This window comes from Anser anser, assembly GCF_964211835.1.
Source record: "Anser anser genome assembly, chromosome: Z".
NCBI classification, from domain to species: domain Eukaryota; kingdom Metazoa; phylum Chordata; class Aves; order Anseriformes; family Anatidae; genus Anser; species Anser anser.
The window spans coordinates 52,224,848-52,249,468 of NC_139723.1; the positions used below are offsets into that span (position 1 = coordinate 52,224,848).

At 36.8% G+C, this 24,621-nt stretch overlaps 1 protein-coding gene across 6 annotated transcripts in view; it reads right to left on the reverse strand.

Moving 5' to 3' along the window:
- CNTLN (centlein) overlaps positions 1-24,621 on the reverse strand; it is a 207,505-nt gene that overhangs the window by 125,138 nt on the left and 57,746 nt on the right. For all 6 annotated transcript variants that reach the window (XM_083818992.1, XM_083818994.1, XM_083818991.1 and 3 more), the window contains 3 exons: positions 23,962-24,095; positions 11,309-11,471; positions 2,025-2,213 (listed from right to left, as the gene is read on the reverse strand). In XM_083818992.1, the coding sequence (XP_083675118.1) occupies positions 2,025-2,213; positions 11,309-11,471; positions 23,962-24,095 (486 nt within the window). The remainder of the gene's footprint in view (positions 1-2,024; positions 2,214-11,308; positions 11,472-23,961; positions 24,096-24,621) is intronic.

Here is a 24,621-nt window from a genome sequence, read left to right on the forward strand (position 1 = left end):
AGCCCCTGGTCAAGCAGGGAGACCCTGAGCAGGCTGTCCAGGACCACCACCATCACGTGGGCTTTTGAAGACCCCCAAGGAAGGAGACTCCACAGCCTCTCTGGGCAACCTGTGGCAGTGCTCCCTCATCTGTACAGTAAAGAAGTGCTTCCTGATGGTTAGTCGGAACCTCCAGTGTTCCAGTTTGTGCCCACTGTCTCTTATCCTGTCACTGGGCACCACTAAAATAGAATGGCTCCATTTTCTGTGCACTCTCTCTTCAGGTATTTATACACATTGCTAAGATTCCCCCTAAGCTTCCTCTTTGCCAGGCCAACATACCAACTCTCTCAGCTTTCCTCACAGGAGAGGTGCTCCAGACCCTTGATCGCCTTGGTGGCCTGCCATTGCACTCTGTCCAGTATGCCCATACTGGACACATACTGGGGGGCCCAGAACTGGACACAGTACTCGAGATGTGGCCTCATCAATGCAGAACAGAGGGGAAGAACCACCTCTCTTGACCTGCTGGCCATATGTTGCCTACTTGTAAGCAAGTATTTGTGTGTTTTGAGATTTTTGTGATCACCTGAAATTAATGCATAATTAATCGAATTTTTCTAAAAACTGAAAGATATGTTGTGGCAAGCTTTGACTCATAGGGGGTGCAAGACTGAGAAACTTGTTATGCAACTAAACTAAATGGGTAAATTTTCTTAACAGGAAAGCCTAAACAAGTGTAACATTAAAAGCATTTTGTAAGGAATTAGCTTTTGTTACTGAAATGTTCCTAATCCATAAAACAAAATTTACAGCACCACACTTGGAACAAGATATCTGCCTCTTGCCATACTGCACTAGTAACATGAAATAGAAAACTAAGCCTCTCATGTGGACTTTAAACATTCATATTGCAATACAAAGTATGCTGGATAAAAGCTAAACAACTCAACACACAACTCTAAACAACTGAAAGAAATGGGAGTTTCTCTCTCCATGCGATTTTTTACCACTTGTATTCCAATCCAAATCAGTATTTTAAAGACTGTGTGATGTAAGCTTAATAAACTGAAAACACTAAAATACTGATGTTAGAAGACTAGTAAGTCACAGAATTTTTGCACGGTAACACTGGATGGAGTCTGCCTTAAAATACCTTGTTTATGTATTTAAGTGTTTCTCATGCAAATCTTTCTAAAATAAAATTTTTATTTTAGTTACAAATTAGCCTCCTCCAGACCAAACAACCCCGGTTTCCTGAGTTGCTCCTCATAACACGCGCTTCCTAATCCCTTCACAAGCTTTGTTCTTCTCTGAATGAATTCCAGCAACTCGATATCCTTATAGCGAGGGGCTCAAAACTGAACACAGGACTCGAGGTGTGGTCTCATCAGTGCTGCGTACAAAGGGACAATCATTTCCCTAGTCCTGCTGGTGACATTATTTCTTTTTAAATTCAGTTTAAGTCATAAATTGGCCTTTGGAAAATGTCAGGGGTATACACATAAGATCTGGCACGTTTGGGAACTTGGAAGCCTGTTAGTGGAAGTGAAGGATTTATTATAATAGTTCCAAATGGTACCTGAAAGCTTAGCAATTTTTAGACAAGTCTGTCTTTCCACCATAATACTTTCTTTAGATTTATGATCTAAAGTTTAGTTTCATGTTCAGGAAAAACAGAACAAACCAAGTCCAATATATTACATCTCCACAGAGAAAATGCAAAAACTTCACTTTTTTTTTCAGAAACAAAATCATTTTGGTTTTATTTTTGGTGTCTTTTTTTTTAGCTTTGTTAGAGCACATAAATAAGAGTCTGATTGAATACTGACACTGTTACTCAGTTTATTTTCAAGGAGAGATACAAATTAATTGCAAAGTACCCTCTATTAGCAACAGCAGAAAGTCACACTACTGCAGCAGCACAACTGCATATTTTTTCATTAAAACAAAAAAACTCTTCAATTTCCTCTAAAACTGCCTCGCCCAGAAGATTAATTTAAAACAAGAAGAAACAACTTGTAGTATTCTAAAAATGGTCTCACCTGTAATTCATGAGAAGAATCCTGGTGTTGTACATTTAAAGCATCATGAGCCTGCTGAAGTTGTTGCTGTAACTGACAAATCTTCTGATCTTTTCCAACTAACTGCTCCTGAAGAGAGGCACAGCTTTGCTGCAGTTGAATTTCACTTGTTTTAGCAGTTTCAAAACATAAAGTCAAGTCATTATAAAGCTATGAGAGGGGGAAAGAGAAAAAAAAAAAACAATTAAAAATAGCATCAGTGAAGGCAGACACAGGACAAGAGGAAGTATAATTTAAGCAACTTGGCTGCAAAGATCACCCTCACTTTTGACAATTATTTCACATTTCTTGTCCTCCTGAATCCTAGCAACCTCTGTATGTTGGAAAACAGTGATTGTGACAAACCCTGAAACTAAGTTTGAAACAAGTTTTTCTAGACATGCACAACTTATATCAGAATGTTATGTTTCAACTGCTTTTTTATGGCATTTATGCACATAAATGAATACCTAAAAATCAATTTTTAATAGGTTATATAAAACTATAAAATACAGAGAGAAAAAAAAAAGGAAAAAATCACTTATTGAGAATTGGGGAAAAAAAAAGGATCATTACAGGGAATGGCATTAAAGGATTGAGAATACAAAACACCATCCATGTCTGGTATAGAATAACTTGATTCTTTTAACTAACATTTTAAATATAGCTTGGGTAGCAATACAGTGAATCCACTAATGCCTCCTGCAATTTGTGTAAGTGTAAAATAGTTGATTAAATAATTATCCCTTGGAATTTTTTGGACATTAGTTATAAAATCCAAAGATGATATTAGAAGGTTCCCTGGCTGTTCAACTGTTCTCTCGCTGGAAGCAGAATATAATACATATTCTGCAGTTATTTTATAAGAGATTCCATATCCACTAAGAATTTCTAGAACTCCACCTAAGTAATAACTAGCAGCATGTGCCATATAGCTGAGAATAACTTATTCTGCAAGAGTAAGGGAACAGCTATTCCATCTCTCCACTTTTACCGTTCTATTATAAAGATCTGAGAACTTTTAAAACAAAATCAAATTTTTATTAAAAAAAATACAAGTCAGCTTGAAAAATAAACCTGTAGCTCAACAAACAACAGTTCAGATTCTGAAGGAAATACTTGACTCTATAGCTTTACTACTCAAACACTGCAGTCCAAACATTCCTTTGATTACCCTTGTTTCTCCAAATAAACAACTTTCCCTCTGACTATTTATTCTACCATGAAATAATCCGTGCAAGTCATGTACTTCTGCAGCTGACAGTTTTCTTTAGAAGGCCCATTACTGCCATTCCTCCCAAAAGAAAGTAATTAAGTATGAAAATTAGAAATTCAGAATCTTGATAATGTTTATCTGATAGACATTTAAAAAAATGTAAAAAAGTTACTCTTTACTGTCTTGGCAGCTTTAGTTAAATTTACTTAAATGATATGCTTCTTTCTCTGCTTCATCTGCTTACATTGCTTAGAATTTAAAGCCTTCAGAAAAAGAATCACAACTTTTTAGTTTGGAACTTGTCTACCTATCACTTTGCAGGAGATATTGCAAACAATAAAGCCCCTTCCTTTCTTTCTTCCTATAATTTTCTACACCCAAGGATTTCAAAATCCACATAGGACAAGGTACTTACTGCTTTTCTATTCCCAAAACAGATTAGAAATTATGTTGGCTAGGTGAAATTAATTCTATGTCCAGATATATTGATACTTTGACTCTTGAGTCTTAAAAATTAAAATTTTACATTGAAATTTCTGTGCCTACTGAATCTTTCTTATATAGTTAAGAGAGCTTACATCACCTCTGAAAATTCAAGTTCATGATTAGCCAATTGTTTATGGAAATCAGTAAGTATTTCACAGCAAATAAACAGGTAATTTACCAAAAACACGCATTTTTAGATAATGTCCTTCCAAATGAATGGAACGTCAAGGCACAGTTACTTCCAGCTATAACTATATAAGCTCATTAGCTAGATCATACCGGTATGACAATTTGCTGGTTTTATGACTAGCAGCACTTAAGTGGTCATAATTATAGTATCTGAAAGGTAGCATCCTAGTAAGATGAATGGAGAACATCAAAAATATGATGCCTATTTTTTAGCTGGCAGCCACCTTCTCTAATGTAGCTAATGGGTATTTTTGGTAGTAAGCATTTGTCAGGACAAGACAAATAGCATGTCTTTCTATTTGCATAAACTTTTCCAACCTTTCTAGCTTGAAAACAACAATTACAGAACACACATATTTGAAGTATAAAACTAGCTAAAAGCTAGTGTGCAAGAAACAAATTCATAGAATTCATCTTTTTACCTTTTTTTTTTTTTTTTCCCAAACATCAATGTGTTAGTTTTCAGGACTGAGATTAAGAAAGAATATTTAACATCAGGAAATTTCAAAATTAAAATTATCTGTATGAAAATAAATAGTTTTATCTACTGTCCAGAGATAACTAGAACAACATCCAGATTTCAGTTTGGCTCTGTATCTTTTCATTTATTGCCATGAAAACTGTTTTCTGGATTGCATACATACTTTAAGTTTATATGGGATTATGCTGGTATTTTCTGCTCATTTTTCAGCTGGTTTAGAAGAAATACCACATTTAGTCACACTGCTGTAAGCACAATCCAGAACATACAAAATTGAATAACATGGTAAAATAGATCTACCATTAATAAAGACACAAAAGATTAGGTGTAGAGAGAAAAGATGTAATATGGATATCAGAGGACTACAGAGAGAGAATACTGAGTAGAAAATACAAAAGAAAGACAAAAAATGTTATAAATTATTTATCTCAGAACTATACATCTTCATAGAAAAGAGGTGTGAATTCTTGACTATACATAAGTGAGTGGTTATATCTTGCATGGATGTTAGTAAGATGTGAGATTTGACCAGGAAATTGTTTAATCGCCAATATGAGAGAAAAAAAATATTTATGTTTACAGGACAGAAAGAAAAAGGAAAAGATTTTAAATCATTCTTTATACATACATACACTCCATATACATACTGTGAAATTTGGTAGATAGAAAAAAGGCAACAGCCACCAGTAACACAAGACTTTGTTCTGCAAAAACTGTTGCAGAGACTGTATTTTGAGTATCTCTTTATAATGCCTTAAAGCTGTCCTTTCTTTGACAGGCAACACAGACTGTTATACGTAAAGGTACTTAAAAGCAAATAAAGAAAGATTAAAAGTATCTGAAGCCAGTACACTGCAATACATTTAGTCTATATGACACAAGAGCTTTATTTATCAGACAGGAAGGAAGAGTAACTTAGCTGAAGTATAAAAATAAAAGTATCCCCTATTTCTCAGCTTCCCCAAAATTTCCTATATGGATTTAACTGATTTTACCAGAAAACAGTTTTTGATAGATATCTGAAGAGCTACTTAAAACACGAAACTTCATTACAAGAATAGGTATGTTTAGTGTCAGCTGATCATCTAAAAATGGCAGACCAAAGCTAGAACTTCCAGGATAACCAAAAGGCAGGACTCTAAAGCCTGCCCAAAAATTGATAAAAAATTTTAACAGTCTGGAATGGTGGGATGAGGTAAAGCACTGGCATATGTTAAATATGTGTGAAGGCAAAATTAAGGCCAAGAAACGCTGAGGAATACCAATAAAAGCTAATAAAACTAGGTAATTAGCCTATGTTATCTATTAGACTGTATATTAGAATCGTAGTGCAATTGGAAAAAAAAAAAAGTGAAACAGTTGACACAAATATCCAACACTCACATTACATAAGTGTGCGGGATTTATTTTAAACTAGGTTTAGAGTGGTCCTGCATACTGAAGCCAATTAACAGCTGGAACACATTTTGCGGTTCTGTTTAATCCAAAAGGAATTTAGTTAATGCTTTCATGGACTTTTCTATGGTATCAACACAAGCACAGGAAGTGGGGACAGCTGAGAGATCTCCTTCAAAACCATACTTCTGTGAGGATCTAAAACACTAGTGTAGAGCCACTCATTAAAATGCAACCATAACCAATGATATAAAACAATAAATAAACATAAAAACAATATATAAAATTTAACCTACATTAAATGCTTGCCTAAGTGCTCACCCCTAAAGAACTGTGTATCACTGCAGAGACCAGAGCAAATGAATGCAAACATACAGTAACACTAGACATACAGTAAAGAAACAAATGGAAAGAAAGTCTAAACTGAGTTACCATAAAGCTATAAGGGGAACTAATAACGCTGTCACAGAAATTCATGTTACAAGATCACGCTGCTTACGAGAATTTGAGAAGAACAAGGACAAAAATCAGCTGGAGAAGCTCTAGGATGAAACTGAAGAGGCACTCCAGACTACAGACTGCACATTCACTACACTGTACTGCCTCCGGCTGGGATGGAGCCCATTTTCCGCCCAGCAGCCCCTGCCCTGCGTGTGCAGCTCAAGCAGCCCAGATGCCACACCAACGTTTGGGTTACTGCTGAGCTGTGCGGGCGCAGCACCAAGGGTGGCCCTACAACATCCTCCAAAAGTCAGCAGGCTGCGGTGGGCAAGAGGTGGGAAGGGGACGCAGCTGGGGCAGCCGACCTAAGCTGACCAAAGAGGTATGTATGCCATGCCATGCGATGCCACCCGTAGAGATGTAAGCTATCTTCTTTGCATAGACTGTGCTGGCAGAGGACATTCGGCGGGCTTGTAAAGAATACCAGCCTTGGTTAATGAAGAAAAATGTTAATAATTCTTACTGCAAATGGTAGTTTAAAATCCCCCATTGTGACTACACAACCATTACCAACCTGATTACACATAAAATTCAGAAACATTTAAATCTGTTCATTCTAAATCAGATCATAGTAGGTATTACTAACAAAAATACTTAAGTTTAACCTTAAAATTTTTCCTTCCTTTTTTGACATACATCTCTTCTTGCACTGTCTCACCAGTTCACAAAATGTCTTCAATCTATGTTTTACATAATGTAAAAAAATACTGTATCGTCAGAAATATTAAAATAATGGTTTGAAAACATTGGTGACAGAATTATAGACTCTTTACTTTTTTTTTTTTTTAAAAAAAGCATTCTACAAGCAACAGTCTACAGAAATAACCAGAGGAACTAAAGCACACTAAGAATCTCAGCACAGGATTTTTCAAACATGAAAATCATCACCTGTGAGTGCAGAGTTTAACATCACCCTGAGAGAGCCACAGTCTACACACTTCTTTACTTTTAACCTACAGGCGCACCCAAAATCTGCTTGCTAGTGTGAGAACAACTGTGGTGGAATTTGATATAGAAGATATAAACAGAATAACCTAATTAACACATCTCCCAACAATAGAAAATATTGTCGCAGCATGAACTAAAGTGCAAGTTAATCTTCAATAAAGATATGAGTTTCTCAGAGCTTTCATCAACAAAGTGGACTACAAAAACACCAATTCACTTATTAATGTTGTGGACTTTGGTAGGCTTGACTGGATAGCTAGTTTCTTTCAGTTCTTACCCGGTGTGAGAGAACATGTGTATTTCATTCCAACTTGAGGAAGAACCCGTGTTATTACTAACATTTATAAACGTTTTAATTTTTTGGATTCAATGCTAAAAAAAAATGCATACAAATAAGCAGGTATATGTGATTTTTAACTATGCTTAACTGTTGTTCTTGTGGTCCCAGAGAAGATTGGCAGTGATGAAATTTAATCTTAAGACAGAAAAGCCAGTAACTTGACATTCTGATTACACTTTCTCAGACTTGAAGGAAAGCAAACTATCTCTACATGTGAACACCATGAAAAGGACTTGGAATGGCAGCAGCAGGCACAAAATTAACCACAACATCTGAAAATGCATCTGATGCTGTACTATTTTTCACCTATTTTATGCTGCACTTGATGCAAATTTTGCAATGCCTCACAACTGAAAAATCTTATTTTGTTTTCTAATTATGCCAAGAATCTAACTATTGAGCAATGCCTTTCTTCATCACACACATCTAGTGTACCACTATCCACAGTATTCTCTATCTGTTGTTTCAGGACACTAATTATTATTTCCTATTGAAAGACAAATAATGATATTACCATCTCACTAAAAGGGCCTTCCACTAAGAGAATTTTAATCAGTATGATTAACAAAGAACCTAAAGGCCACATCAGATCAAGAGAAAGCACTGCATTATACAAACAAAGGCCCTAAATTGTAAATTTCAGAAAACTGTAATAAGCTGGCTAAGGAGTTCAGAATCTCTTCTTGTCTTATTATCCCTAGTATTGATTGAAGTCTCTCCACCTTGAAATTGTCGGTGAGGACAAATCTATTGAGTCTCATTAAATCCAGCACAGGAATGAAGTCCCTGGAGTATTTGGGACCACTAAAACAGATGCTATACATTTTAGAAAAATATTCCCTATCCTTGAGAATGAGAACTACAGCTGCAATATGAAATAGATATCAATTTGTTTCCAGAAATGCTCTAACATATAAGAGTTATTGCAGAACACAGCATCCTTAAAATTTGTATTTAAAAAAAAAAAAAAAAGGAAAAGGTAGCTGTATGTCAAGTCAATGCAACTTGACAAAATGGATTACAGATCTTCACATATGTACGCTGCCCACTATAGCTAGACTTGGAAGAGAATTGTGCTCCACAATGGATTTACACGTAATCCAGTGCAAGTTCACAACCCTGATCTGATGTAACAGACAGGTATTTTCTTTACTTAGTCTACTGTTTCATACTACACATTAACATCAGTGCAGAGAGCAGTTCTTCCTAACAGTAGACTGTTACAATGAACTTGGAGTATGTCAGCCAGCCACGCTGCCTGAGCTATAGCATATACTGCCTATCTGACCACTAACAGAGAGGTCATTGATCTTGCTGTAAGGGACAATATATCATAGGATGCACACACTGATAGGCTCAATGCCATTTGGAGCAGTTGGAAAATATTCCTCTGTGAATATGTCTATGGAATAGCTGACACGTCCTTATCTAGCTGTTGCAGCCAGCATATTATTAACGCATGGAAGACAAACAAATTTGTCTGCAATAGTTTGCGTCTCTCATTCAAGGAAAAAACAGGCATTTGTATTATTTTTATAGATGCTGAGTTTTCCAAAGGCCTGCTGTGACTTCAGAACTTATGATTTGGGAACTACATGTTCCTTTGAAGCAATTACAGTTTGTTATTTTATACAGTTTACTAATCAAAAGTATAGAATATCCTATAAGAGAACTCTTCGTTTTCCCCTCCAAAGATCTCCTGCCTCAATTTACCAAATGCTTTAGAAGATCTATCTGACTTAAGAAACTTACTTTCTTGTGCGTATTTTTATAAAAAACAAAAAGAGCGCATTTCTTCCAGGTGTAAAACACCTAGATGTTTTCAGAAATGCTAAAAGACGGTTTATCAGTTCCAGAACAGTCAATTGTCAAAATAGTTGGGTTGTCTTTTTCTGGATGTAAACCTTACTCCTCTATGTTGGAAAAAAAATTTGAATTCTACACCTTCAAAACTGTAAATTTCAGGGTCATGTTATGAGTTGAAGTCCTTGCCTTATCAGCAAAGCTACAGTATTCTTGTTCTTGTTGCATCACCAAGTAAGCTGAACTCTTAAGTTCTGCTAAGACAGACCAAGAACTCTGAACCAGATTTCTGAAGCAGTCATGGATTGTGAATCAAGCCTAATTTAGAAGAGGCTTGCCCAAACAACTGTGCAAGCATACCATCAATTTTCCGTAATACAAAAGTAACTTATCTTTTTTTATGAAATAAAATATGCTGGCAAAATCACTACTTTGCAGGGTAAATTTAACTTTTTATAAAAGGTTTTGTCATGTTTTAAAGCTGTCTCAAGAAAATCCGAATGTTTTTTCCCTTATATGTTGCAGAACTAGTCTCAGAAGAACACTTCTAAGCCTTATAAACATTGATGAAGAGAGTTTATATTATCTTCACTTATGTCAATTTTTTTTTGAGTGACTCTTCAAAGGATCCATTTTAACAGCCACAGAAGCATTGACTGGAGGATGAAAAAAGAAAGAAATAGCAATACCTGATACCTAAAATTCTGTATCTTAAAAAAAATAAATCCATAATTTACTTTGTCTTGCCCCAGATTGACAGAACTCCTCCTGCCCTGTACATGTGCAGAATAACTCTGACAGAAACCTACTTGTAGCTTGGTTGGGCTACTATTACAGTGAACAGAAAGCAATGTCTAGAAACTGAAAGTCCAGTGCAGTATTATGTATCTAACTGTACACCATACTTTTGCACATTTATGTACACGAGAATGTGCTGAGCATAAAGTGCCATAAAATATTAACCAAACGTGTCTTTAGAACTCCGGTACTGATGCTGGCTTGACTTATGCCCATCTTCAGAATTTCAGCACGCACTATATACCGTAGGTTAGATGAAGAAGGGAAACACCTGCTTTTTGGAAAAGCACTGCTCGAATACAGTTTGAGAAAACAGTTCCAAAATTGGTGGGAAGTACATGAAAGTTGTATATGTCTTCTTCTCAGGTTTCTTTCCTTTTTAGAAACATTATCTCCTGTATTTCTTACAGACTGAAAAACACATCCCAATCACATTTGTCACACACAACGCAAGAAATTCTGGGTAGTATACGTGTGTCAACTCTTTAGGATTATCATTTATTCATCAAAAATGTGAAATCTGTCCCTTAAATGTTAAATATAGCTGTGATTTTGTCAATTAGTTATCCACCTAAAAAGCTGTCACAGTAACATTTGTTTCAAATTATTTTTGATTCATGAAGTTTTTGCATTTTGGCAAAAAAAAACCAACAAAAAAACAAAAAAAGACACCAAACGCTTAAACTAGTAAAACTGACAGAGATTCACACAAATACACAATTTAATGATGGAAGGAATTTCTTCTCCTAACTTACCAACAACAAATTTATCAAATGAAACCTCTAAAGAGGAAGAAGAAAAATATAGACAACACAAAGTTATATAGATTTGGTATGTGTAGTAATTCACTTCTATTTTTCCTCAGACTTCTATTTTTCCTCCTTTCCTTAAGTAAATCTTTAAGGTTCATTAATTCAAGATAAGCAAGAGGCCATATATGCTGGGATATAATTAGGCCAAAAAACACTGTTACTCTGCCAACCATATTTTGGTAACAAGGATCCAGAGATTCAACGTATACAACACTACGCAGTGCTTTGATTACTCTGTTCATTGATACTGGAGGGACAGTTATATGAACCCTGTGATCATAAAAGAGGCAGGCATACTTTTTGGTACGACATTGTTTCAGCTGTGTGCGCATCCTCTTGGTCCTTCAGTACTTTTTGTGTATCAGTATTAAGAGCCTGAAGCTGCTGTATCAGCTCAGCCTGCTGTGCTGTATGTGTCATGTTTTGTCTGTAAAGATTCTGCAGCTCCTGTAACTCCTTCCTGTGCAAAGCAAGCAATAAAGAGAAATTAAGAAAAGAATAACAATGACCTCTGTTAAACAATTGTGTTCAAATAATTTTATTGTAGATAACGAGCTTCCTATTTTCATTTATTTTTCTGTCAATTGCCTTATAAACAATAGAAGATATATATAAAATATTTATCACATACTTTTGTGAAATATCTACAAAACAGTTAAGTTTCAGAATGGAATGTCTTTCAATTTCCTTCTAATGTTCTAACTGCTCTGAAATAAATGGATTTTCATTACTGCATCAACACTTTCTAATCAATATTCAGTTAACTCTTTAGCTGTTAAGTGTCAAAATGTAAAATATTTAGAACACATGGACTGTAAAGAAAGTTTTCTTTTTCTTGTTGTTGTTTTTAATTAAAACAATAAGAAGAAAAGATAAAAGCTTATCTTAGCTTGTATGTGTGTAAAGCAATTCTCTTTTCTGAAATGCGTCTACTCCTTGGACACATGAAGTATGTCTTCTGACAGATTAATTTCTGACTGTAGATACAGCATATTGCAATAATCATATGCAAAATAAGAGTTTGGTGTGTACCGCATAACATAACAATTAAAGCTCTATAAACATAATAATAGGAATTGTGTTGTAGTGCAATAAGAAGCTGGATCTAGTAAAATAACTCTGCTTGAGAATTTTATTGTACTGAAACAGATCTTATAAATTAAAGCAGAAGTGAAGACCTGAAGAACTGTTACTATGAATGATCATTAAAAACTTGGAATATTTGCTGTAGCATGTGTCAAAACTTCAGCCAACTCCATTTTTTTTATATATTTTTTTCTACTTAATCCTGTTTAATTCACAATCACATTCCAGAGTAGTGTTAAGTACAGATACTGATGTAAGTTCATCCCTCCAACTAATTTTCTCCCTAATATCCTCAAAGAATTTTCTCACTGACCTCCAACACATACATGACTTCTCTGCGCCTACAATTATCATTAACAACAAAAATTATTGTTACATTTTTATAATACTGTTGGATATGTCCAGACAAAAATTATTGTACAAAAGATAAGCAGAAAAAACAACTTTCATGTGCTTTTCTGAGAAATCTCAGAATGACAAACTAACCATTTTAAAAGAACTTTCAAAATAAAACACTGATAGCAAGGAGAATTTTATTTCTTAAGACTCATCCCACTATTCAATATGTTAACACTTCACTAAGTAGTATATCACCTGAATAATTACATAAAAATTGAAATTAAATGTACCACAATAGCACAGTCAGACACCTTAATGTTATAAAACAAATGCACTGTTAAAAATGTCTGTCAATAAGACAATACAAGAGAATACTTATAGGCATGCTTACTTTACAGTATTTAAGTCCTACTATTTTCAATGACATTTAAAGTAGCACCTCAAAAATAATAAGGGTAGAGATGTAGCACGGAGTCTTTATGTTACAAAATGGAAGTACAACTGCACATGTACTAATTTAATTCTGTTCACAAACACAGCAACAGGACTGGGAATACAGTGGTATATTAGCACTTCCCAACACCCTGTACATCAGGCTTCCAACCAAGCACTTCAGTATTATCTCCCAGACTGTGAGCATATACTAGAAAATGACACAATTTTGCACTGCAGTCAAAACAGAGACTTTGTTAATTTTGCACAGGTTCTCCAATCAGATCTTTATTTCGTTGTGGAAGGGAAGAAAATGTGATAATGTTGAATCCTCAGATACTGCTGGAAATGTTGGTAGTAGCCATTGCAAAGACCTCTCTGCTACATTGCTGCTCTTTAATTTGTATGCAAACATCAATGCAGTTATCTGTGTCTGTCACCTGAGACTGCACAGTATTATGTGTTCTCTAATGGCCAGCCCATGAAGTGTATTAAGGTCAATGGGAATCTTTCTGTTGACTTCATCAGGCTTTGAGTCATATCCGAAACAGGAGGGGTTGTGGGGGAGCTAAACCTTGCAGCCATCCAAGAACTGCCGCACATTCAGAGCACAGCTGCTTCGCTCATGTTAAATTCAAGGACTACGAAATGTAAGGGAACTCGCTCACAGGTCCATTACTCTGCATTACAATGAATCAAACCAAACCTTGCTCCTCCGTACACGTACCCTAACTTGCTAGGGGTGTTGTTTTTTTTAATGTTTTTGTTGTTTATTTTTGTGTGGTTTTTTTTTTATGTTTGTTTTGAGTAAAAGGTTATACAAACCAAAACAGTTGCCATCTGGAAAGTTCTCTAAACACAAAAATACATGACCACTGTATTTAATTTGCAATTGCACATTACAACTGCTTTGTCCTATTCATTGAATGAGGTAATATTTTTACATCGTAAATCCACAATGGGAACTTCCTTTAATTTCATTTTTATACAGGGATGAGAAAACGATGCACAATCTAACCAGGAATTCAGCACCAATGGTGTAACACAAATAAATTCACACAGTGAAGCACCTTTGATGACAGACCAGCTTGGTAAGGAGAGCTTTAAACTAGAAACGTTTAGAGATGATAAGCAACTAACAAGCAAGGGACCCATGGCCCAGCTTGGCAAGCTGCGGGGTGCAGAGTGACATGGATAGGAAAGACCTTGTGATGAGCAATACAAGGCTCACTGGGGACCACCTCAAGCATATGCACATAAATAAGGGAGTGCTGACAGGACAACTGTATGTGGGAGGCGCCTAATGTCTTCCTGGGGAACCAGCACCACTGGGCACCCATCTAAAGCAGCTGCTCCAATGTGCACAGCTTTTCCCCACAGAGGAAGACATGAGGAATCAGAGACCTGCCTGCTGTTACAGGTCTCACTGCGAGCACTGAGACAAAATGAGATAACTTACATACCCTGTACCCATGCATGTCAGTAATCCAGTTTTTTTTAAGGACAGTCTGGGATGGCAAGAAATCACCCTTTATGTGAGAGAGCAGTGTGAATGAACAGAGCTCTGCCAAGTATGGGCAAAAAAACAGGTGAGAACTTGTGGGTCAGGATTTGTAGGAAAGATCAATGTGGATGACACGGTGGCTGCTTCCTGATTCTGCATGATTAAGAAAGAGAATGAAGCCCTCTTCAGAAAACTGGCTGATTAATGTGCACAGGCCCTGGTCTTCATGGGAGACTTGAAGCTCTCCAGTATATGCTGTAGGGACAACACAAGAGAAAACAAGCCATCCAGCAGGTTTCTGGAGTGGATTGATGACAATTTTTTGCCACAGGCTGATGGTGGGGAGACACTTTCCTGGAATCTATACTTACAAACATGGAAGAACTGGTCAGAGATATAAAGGTTGGGAGCAGCCGTCTCTGCAACAACCATGAGATGATGAAGTTCAGGATCCCGGGAGAAGGGAGTATGCTAAAAAGCAGGACCACAACCCCAGATTTCACGAGTATACTTGGGTCTTTGCAGGGACCTATTTGTATTAATATGTAATATCGGCCTAGAGAGAAGAATCCCGAAGTGTTGGTCAATTTTCAAGGATCACCTCCTCACAGCTCAACAATGGTCCTTTCCAATGAGGGGTACGATAAGCACAGGTGGCAGAAAGCTTGCATGGGTGAACAAGGCAGAAAGCTTGCACGGCTGAACAAGGACCTCCTCTGACTACATTCAAATGTAAAAGAAAGGATACAACATATAGAAGGAGGGGACAGGAGACCAGGAGGAATTTAAAGGTGTCCAAGCATGCAGGTATGGGGTTAGTAAAGCCAAAATCTGTCTGGTGTTGAACATGGTGAGGGACTTAAAGAGCGACAGGAGGCTTTCGTAAGACGAGGGATAAAGTAGGCTCACTACTGAAAGCTGCAGGGATTCTAGCAGCAGAGCATATGGGAAAGGCTGAAGTACTCAACACCTTCTTCTACTCTTTTAAGGTAACACTTGACTCCAGTAATCCTAGGTGGCTGTGACACATGGAAAGGTCTAAACCAAGGAAGACTTACTTTCAGTGAAGAAGGACTGGGTTAGAGAATATTTAAACAAACAAGCCATACTGCCCACGGGGACTTACGCAATGCACTTACTAGTGCACAAAGAGGCTCAATTATCTTTGAATGGTCAACAGGTGAAGTTACTGAGGACTTGAAGAAAGCATGTCACTCCTACCTTCAAGAAGGATTTGGGAAACTAGAGTGCTCAGACTCACCTCAGTTTCTGGGAAGGTGATGGAGCATATAAAGGACAAGAACGTCACTGGGAGCAGTCAGCAAGAAGTTATAAATGGGAAATGATGCTCAACTGACCTGACAGACTTCTCTGATGACTTGCTCAGTGGACAAGGGGAGAACAATGGATGATTTTAGTGATTAATGTTGTCAAGCTGAGGCAGGGGAGGTTTAGGCTAGACATCAAGAAAAGGTTCTTCACCGAGAGGGTGGTCGCACGCTGGAACAGGCTCCCCAGAGAAGTAGTCACTGCACCAAGCCTGTCTGAATTTAAGAAGCGTTGTGAAGACTGTGCACCTAATCACATGGTCTAAAATTTTGGGTAGACCTGTGTGGTGCCAGGAGATGGACTCGATGATCCTTATGGGTCCCTTGCAACTTGGGATATTCTATGATTCTATGATTTTTATCTTGATTCCAGGAAAGATTTTGACCCTGTAACCTATAAAATGTTGGTGGACAGACTGATGAGGGATAAGCTAGGTAAGTGAGCAGTAAGGTGGATTCACATCCAGACAAACTACTGAGCTCAAAGTGTTGTGATCAGTTACACAAAGTAGAGGTGAAGGCCACGCACTAATGGAGTACCCCAAGCACCAACAAGGGGGCAAGTACTGTTTAACATCATGGTTAATGACCTAGACAATGGGACTGAGTGCACCCTATAATTTGCAGGTGACAAAGCTGGCAGGAGTGGTTGTTGCACCACATGGTTGGTTGTGCTGCCATTTGGAGGGATTGTGAGAGGCTGGACAAATAGGCCAACAGGAACCTTATAAAGTTCAGCAAAGGGAATTGCAAATTACTCTGCCTGGGGAGGAATAAACCCACCCACATGCACAGGCTAGGGACCTGAACAGCTGGAAAGCTATTGCTTGGTAGAAAATTCCCTGGGGATCCTAAAGTAGACCATGAGTCAGCAATGTGCTCTTGTGGCAAAAAAGACTAACAGCATCCCAAGCTGAACTGATAAAAGCACTGCCAGCAGGCTCAGAGAGGTGACTTTCTGTCCAGAACTGGTGAGACACACCTGGACTCCTGAGTGTAAGAGACATGGAAATATTGAAGCAAGTCCAGTGAAAGGCCACAGAGATGATAAAAGGTTTGGAGCATCTGCCCTACAAGAAGAGGCTGAGAAAAGCTGAGACTGTTCAGCTTGGAGACGAGAAAGCTCAGAAGGATATTACAAATATTTATGAATACCTGATGGAAGGTTATAAAGAAGATGCATAGTCTCTTCCCAGCAGTGTACAGTAATAAGAAAAGAGGCAATGAACAAAAATTAAAAATACATATCATGGTTTTGGCTGGGATAGAGTTAATTTTCTCTGTAGAGGCTCATATGATGCTGTGGTTTGGATTTGTAATGAAAATAGTGGTGATATCACACCAATGTTTACTTGTTGCAGAGCAGTGCTCACACAGAGCCAAGGCCTTTTCAGCTCCTCGTGCTGCCCTGACAGTGAGGAGCCTGGGGGTGCTCCAGGAGCTGGGGGGGGACACAGCCAGGACAGCTGGCCCAGGCTGGGCCACACGCATGTCCCATACGATGGGATGGTATGCTCGGCAATAACAGCTGGGGTAAAGGAGGAGGAAGAGGAGGGGACGATGTTTGTAGTGATGGCGTCTGTCTTCCCAAGAAGCCATCCTGCACGCTGAGCCCTGCTTTCCTGGAAGTGGCTGAACACCTGCCTGCTGTGGGAAGTGGTGAATGGATTCATGGTTTGGCTTTGCTTGCACACTTTTGCTTTTTTGCTTTTGCCTTTGCCTGGTGAACTGTCCTCAACCCGCAAGTTCTCACACTTTCACCTCTCCGATTCTCTCCCCCATCCCACCCGGGGACAGTGAGCGAGCGGCTGTGTGGGGCTGAGCTGCCTGCTGGGGCTAAACCACAATAACGTGACATTCCAATTGAACATAAGAAAAATGTTTTTATACTCTAAGACTGGTCCAAAACAAATAGGCTACTCAGACAGCCCGTGGAGTCTCCACACTTGGATATGCTCAAACTCAACTAGACACCATCATGGGTAGACATCTAGAGGTGACCCTGCAGGAGCGGGAGGCCGGACGTACTGGAGCTGAGGAACTACACAACCTCCAGAACTGCCTGCCAGCTTCGGCCTCTTAGGGATTCTTTTTGACTCTGTTACTAATTTGCTTTGAGTGTGCTCTAAAAGTGCATACAAAATCAGCACCATGATAATCAGATAAATAGTTACATGATAAAAATGAATTTCTGATCAAAGTATCTACTAATATGCATACCCAAATCACCAAACTACTAAGCACTCCACAGGACAGACGCCTGCCTGTCATTGCAGTAGGTTAAAGATATCAACTGCTAAGTAAAATGATACTCTCAGGTGAACATGGAACAGAAGAAATAATGAAAAATTTCAAATTGGATGTAACGAAGGTCATAATAGGCACTGAAAATGTATGTGCCTACATTCACAAACACATATATATGTATATACACAAATATATACATCTATATGTAGAATATTTAAAGTGTATGTGGCTGTTTATATATACATATACAAGTAGGATATACACACACAAATATAAGCACAAACACCATGGCACACTGAGTAGTATTTAACTCCATTTAACAATGGTATTACTGAGATTAAAACAAAAACAAAACAAATGAAAAATACAGCCTTTTTTAGATTATAATCTAACATGATAAGACCTACACAATGTGAAACCAAGAAATGTACAGAAAGTAAGCTATACTCTACAAGTCACAGTGAGGAGCCTGCCATGAAAAAACATCAGGTTTTTCACGAGTCAAAATAGAGAAGCAGAACTATATTATTTCAACCACAGAAATAAAATTACAATAACCTAGGAAGATTTTGCTTTAAACATTGCAAATATTTATGCAATTACTTCAACATTAGCATTCTGGAATTGCATAAGAATCTTAAAATCCTTTTCATCGGGAAACAATCAAGGAAAACTGTTGATTCAGAAAGAAAAATGAGTTTGAACTGCTGATCTATATTTTTTAGACACAAACTTCTTCTAAAATAATTGAATTTTTAGAATGCTAGAGAAGAAAGATGAGACAAACAATTTATTCTAAAATAAAAAGAAAATGCTGAACACAAAACTGAACAATAGTTATAGGAAAGATAAAACATTGACAAAAAATGTGACATTGACTGGAGTTTCATAAAGCTAATTACAGGAAAGACCAATATTAAAAACTTATTCTTCATGTTTATGAAACACACGCACAATTCAAAATAATTAAGCATACTCCAAAATCTTTTAAACTAGTTACATCTATGTTTCCTTCTGAATGGCATTTTTCATGTTCTCTGGACAAAAATTAAACAATAGGAGGGGAAAAAGAACAATGAGTAAGAAAGAAATAATAAGGATCTTACAAAGCTTAGTTCACAAGGAACTGCTTAGAAGTATGAACTCATCAATATAGTCAAATGATTTTCAAACACATTAGACGCTATCAATGAAATACAGGTACTCATTCAAGTCTTTGATTCAGAAATCCAACATATTTTAAATACTTCTAAACACTACAGCAACTATGTGCCAATAAACTTATTTAAATTAAAAACAAAAACAACAAACAAACAAGATGTCACTAACCGAAAGTAAAAACATAAATAAAATCACACTGAAATTGTTTTTAAATAAATAAACTACTTTTAGTTTCACGTAAGATAATTCTGGATTGAAATCTTCTTGTGAACTGTTTTACAAAGTATTGTTGTACAAATAGAATTCAAGGACTTTAAGACTAACTTGTAACTACCTAGTTAGGCATTGCAACTGCCACTATACATACTGGAATGTATTTAAAATAGATTAGAAGTGAAAAAAGAAATCTACATTTCCACGTTTGACTAACCAGAAACAACACTTTTAATTTAGGTAGACCAGATCTGTGAACAACCTATATGCCCACAACCCAGAACTTTAAAAAAGCATGCCTTGCATCATATTTCAAACTGATATATTGAAGAAATCCTTTGGATTGATATAAAGGTAGCTTTTCTGGATAAAGGGAAGGGTAAATTATACACATATTAAACCATAAATAGCTCTTTGTATCAAAGTAGAAGAGTTCTGTGAAACAGGACCACAAACCCTCTGGAGACAGATATACAACTGTTCAGTTTGGATTTCCTATAATTAGCTGGGACCATCAGTGAGGACATCCCTACTGATATCAGTGCATGGAAAAGTGAAGTGCTGAGTAAGACCTGTCACATAATTAGCTATTGCTTGTTCTTCTTGTTTTCAAATTTATTTATTTTTAATTTGCTTTTAACTGTTTCTTAAAGCTCACTCAACTTGTTATGTAAACTCAGCTGTTTGGCTGCCTCCCAGTGTACCTCCATTTGGATATCTGAAATGATTACAGAGAACTCAGGAGGAGGCTGAACCAACTGGAGGATGATGATGAAATACAGACTACCTCTTAGACAAGATGGAATAATACTTAACTCCTTCATAGGATTACTTTTCAGTCTATGATATTGACCTAATTGACAATTGTGTTTTGTTTGTTTGTTCTGTTGTGGTTTTTTGTTGTTGTTGTTTGTTTGGTTTTTGCTTACGAGTTACTGAAGAAAACAACTGCAACTTTCAGATGATTTTAAAGGATTTACAAGTCTCACTCTGATAGGGCTAACTAGTCATGAATGGTGGCTCCACAATGAGAAATAATGGGCCACCGCTATGCTTGGTTCAGGAATGAGAACTGTAGAAGAATGAATAAAATAAGAGTAGAAAGAGACAGTGAACAGCAGAAATGCCAAAGGACAGAGCAGAAAGACACTGCAGACATCCGCATGCTAACATTGTGTAAAAACTCAAGTACTAGTTTAAAATGAGGCACTTCGGGTTGTTCAAACAGTCTTGTTTGTAGAAAGAGGGAAATCACCTAAGGAGCAGCCTTGTGCTTTTCAAGTTAAGACTCCTTTAGAGACAGAGACCTTCCACAACCAATAGGTTGACACTACATAAAGACAGTACAAACTGGAATGCAGCAAAACTCAGGTATTTGACACCTGGTCCTGGCAGTAACCATTCTTAAGATTCATACTATTGTTTAGGGTAGAGATAGCTCCAGTGCTCGTATCTGAAAAGACTGAAGTAATGTTTTCTCCTATCCTTTGAGGATAATATTAAATAAAACACTTACATACTATACACACTAACAGTTTTGCAGTAAAACGTGGTTTCCCAGAGATGTAAACGAAATGAGTAGCTATGGTCACTCCAGAACCTATATAACTGCATTGCAAATAGCATTCATCACATAGTTCATCTCATCCACCACCTTAGGTGACATTGTTGGCTTTGTTTCATCACCACAGTTTTGGTGAATGCTGGGATTCTGAGAACCTCAGTTACTCCTCTTACCAGGGGAATATAAGAAGGTTTGGGGTAATTCAAAAAATCTCTAGATTCCATTACCTGTAATTTAGAAATACAATACAGTGACAGGTACTATGAATTATGGCTTCTCAGGGGAATGGCATAGATACCATGAAATTGTTTACAGCACACAGAAAAGAATAACCCAAAAATCCCACAGCAGTGAAATAAGGGCCAAGTAGAAATCTGACTGCCTCATAATTTACAGCATGGAGGTAAGCAGCAAGAGCAGAAGGGAGAAAAAATAAAAACAAGCAATATTGTTACCAAAAAAATAGTCCTTGTAAAATGGTCAGGAATAGATTCAGGCTAGAAACTGATCAAAAGAATCCCAGGAACATGCTTCCAGTACAAATATAGAGGAAAGAGATCCTTATTTCTCTTACAACAGGGCTTGATACATCTTCAAACAGTTTAATATTGCCTGGATACCTGTGACAGCAGCAGACAAGTCTGAGTCAAGCAGGCCTTTCCAGTTTGATGTCCAGAGTCCCGCCAGAGCTCTGTGCCACTGAGACACAGACCACCAGTGAGTGCTGAGCAGTAAGCACAAAGTTCCAAATCCTGACATTTAGAATAATTTAAAACAAAAATCACAAATATGCAACAGGATTAATTTTCAGAAATGAACAGCATGATTTAACATTCTTCAAGAACATAAAAATGAAAAGGCTACCAGGGACTCTAAACAGATCCAGAAAATCTGTACTGAAGATAAGCATGAAGAATATAACAATGAAATGCATTTTGCAGCTACTCTGGGAGTTAGAAACTATACCCAATGAATCAAGAATGCTTTGGAAAAAAAAAAAATCAAAGAAATGTGGCAACTTCTTGATTTTTGAAGATATCTGCCATGCAGAGGAGGGGTTCTGTAAAAACTGGCTGTTCACAGGTCTTAGAATATTTACCTTCCATCCCCCAGAAGTCTGTGACAGACTTTTGATTTACACTGGGTGAGACTTTCAAAAACACCTGTGAGGACCAGAGTACTGCAAAATTTTAGTCCCTGTTAATTCACCGACAATTGCCTCCTAGAGAAAATATTTCCCCTAGTGATAGCAGACATAGTTACTGTTTAACTGAAAAAACAATCTTGCTAACAAACTGGCAGATATGCAGAACAGAGCAAGAAATTAAAATGGCAAAAGAAACAGAGCACCAGACCAGTTTGCACCTAGACCCTTAGAGAATTTCTTTTCCAATTGATCTGAGCATCTGCCCTACAAATTTCAGACAGTACTATAAAGTTATAGAGGTGTCAGTTGAAAGAATATTTTTCTATATCTTCCTGTACTACATACAAAGGAAGATACCAAAAGAAAGAAGCCAGCTTCCTTACTTTTCTCCTCCAGAGCTTGTTTCTAATTAGGACTGTGTTTCTCATCTATTTTCAAAAAAGAGAAGGGTGGGGAAGGCAAGCATGCAGCAGACAGGGAGAGATGAAACAGAGCAGTGGGGAGGAAAGAGAAAGATTTGCAAGTCTTTTTCACCTCCAAAAGTTTGAAATGGCTGATGGGAGGTGGCAAGGGAGATGGGGTATTTTCCACATTATTTGTGGAAGAATTTTTCTGCCAGCATGAATGTAACACTGAAAATTCAATGCGATATGTTTATAACTCTAAGTTTTAAACAAGGATAACAACAGCAAAAAAATATATCAGTTACCAAAAAAAAACAAGGAACAACCAAACACTTCAGTCATGAAGTCAACACAGTTCCAAGATCCTGACCTAGGATGAGTAGACTCATCCAAAGAATTTTTTTTCCTCATAGCTTTTTTCTCTTTTATTCTATTGTTGTTGCTTTCTTTCATTTAAATTAGACTTCGCCTTTTCAATTAAAAGCCAATAGAAATAGTTTATCTACATACTTTAGGAAAATAAGGAACAATTTTAGCATTCTGTATCACCAAAAAAAAAAAAAGTATATTTGAAATTTGACCTTGAAAGAAAGGTTAGCAGATATTGAATTACAATGATACTGAACAAATGTGTACATACATAATGTGTAAAGCATACCTCACATACTAGTAATGCGGAAAAACATGATCATTCATCACAATGCAAGTTAAACTGATAGGACAGAAATCATTTGAGCACACAGGAAAACACATACAATCAGTTTGCTAAAGTTGCAGTTTACTCTTCTCCATCAATTTGAAAGTTTGTTTGTATGGATAAACATACAGAAAAAGACCTCAAACAATTCAAAATACATGTGTTGGAGTATTTTTTGTTACCTCACGTTCAAAAAAAAGCATTTATTTCAATTACGTGTTTTATAAATGATATCTGTCTGTTACAAATCCTAAGAGGCTTTTCTCTAATAAATAGCAAAGAATTCATTTTGAGAAATTTTAAGTTCAGCGACTTGGCAAAGTCAGTTTGTAATATCCTCAACTTGAGGATATTACAACTTGAGGATATTGCACTTATGTTCCAGATTCAGTGTAAGAACACGGTGTGTGAGACTTCTAATAAAGCTTAAATCACTACACTTTGAACCTTGGAAAAGGCCTGCATATAGACTCTTGATGACTTTTCAGATTTTACTGTAATTAAAAAGCTTAAGTTAGGCTTAAAACTTTCCCAAATTTAGGTCAGATAGCCTCTCCAGCTGAATGTCTGTGTCACTGATTGTATTGGTATTTTGTTACTTGCAGTGGAGATTGGTTGTTCTCTGACCCAATGCTATTATCAAAGAGAGTCCACATGAACTGCCAGCTACTAGAACACCTCCAAAAATTTTACATTTTGTGGAAAAGCATGCTATGAAAGTACTTTTGCACAAAAGTACTTCTAATGCAAGATAATGCTTTACAAATGGAACAACAGTCTTTTTGAGAACATTCAGAGTTCAAGTTAATGAAAACATGCAATACTTACTTAGTCCTGGTTATATCACATTCTTTTTGGGAAAGTTCTTCCTGTTTCACAGCTAGCTGAGATAACAAGTTACTGCATTTACTGTTTAATTCTTTAATTTGTTCTCTTGCGTCTGTTAAATCAGTTTCCAAATTCTGCAAAGAAAACATTTAATATATATTAAAGGTAATATACAAGAGTTAATATCTACCAAAATCTATCCATGTAACCTACATATATAGACATATGCATGTGCACATAGATATACGCATACATTGTGGTCTAAGCAAATATATACAGGTATACGTGCATGTGTGTGTATATGAAAAATGAAACCCCAGAAAAAAGTTGCATGTCAAATTTTAGATGGACCCCTATTCTAAGAAATTATCCTTAGTTCACTTGTTGCACATAGGAGAATCCTGAATCAAATCCTTGCAAAGCAATACTAGACTAGTTGACTACTGATTGATCAAACCTTGCTTTTGGTTTTTATTGTTTTAATTTCTCAAAGACTATACAATGCCACACACAGAAACTAAAAATCCTGGATAGAGATTTGTTTTTGAGATTCCTTGTCAGTCTCAGATGCTCTGACTTTGCACTTCCAATTCAGGAAAAGAAACAGCATACAAAGAAGAAAACTTATGGGAATGCTCATTGAAAACAACGTAAACAAGC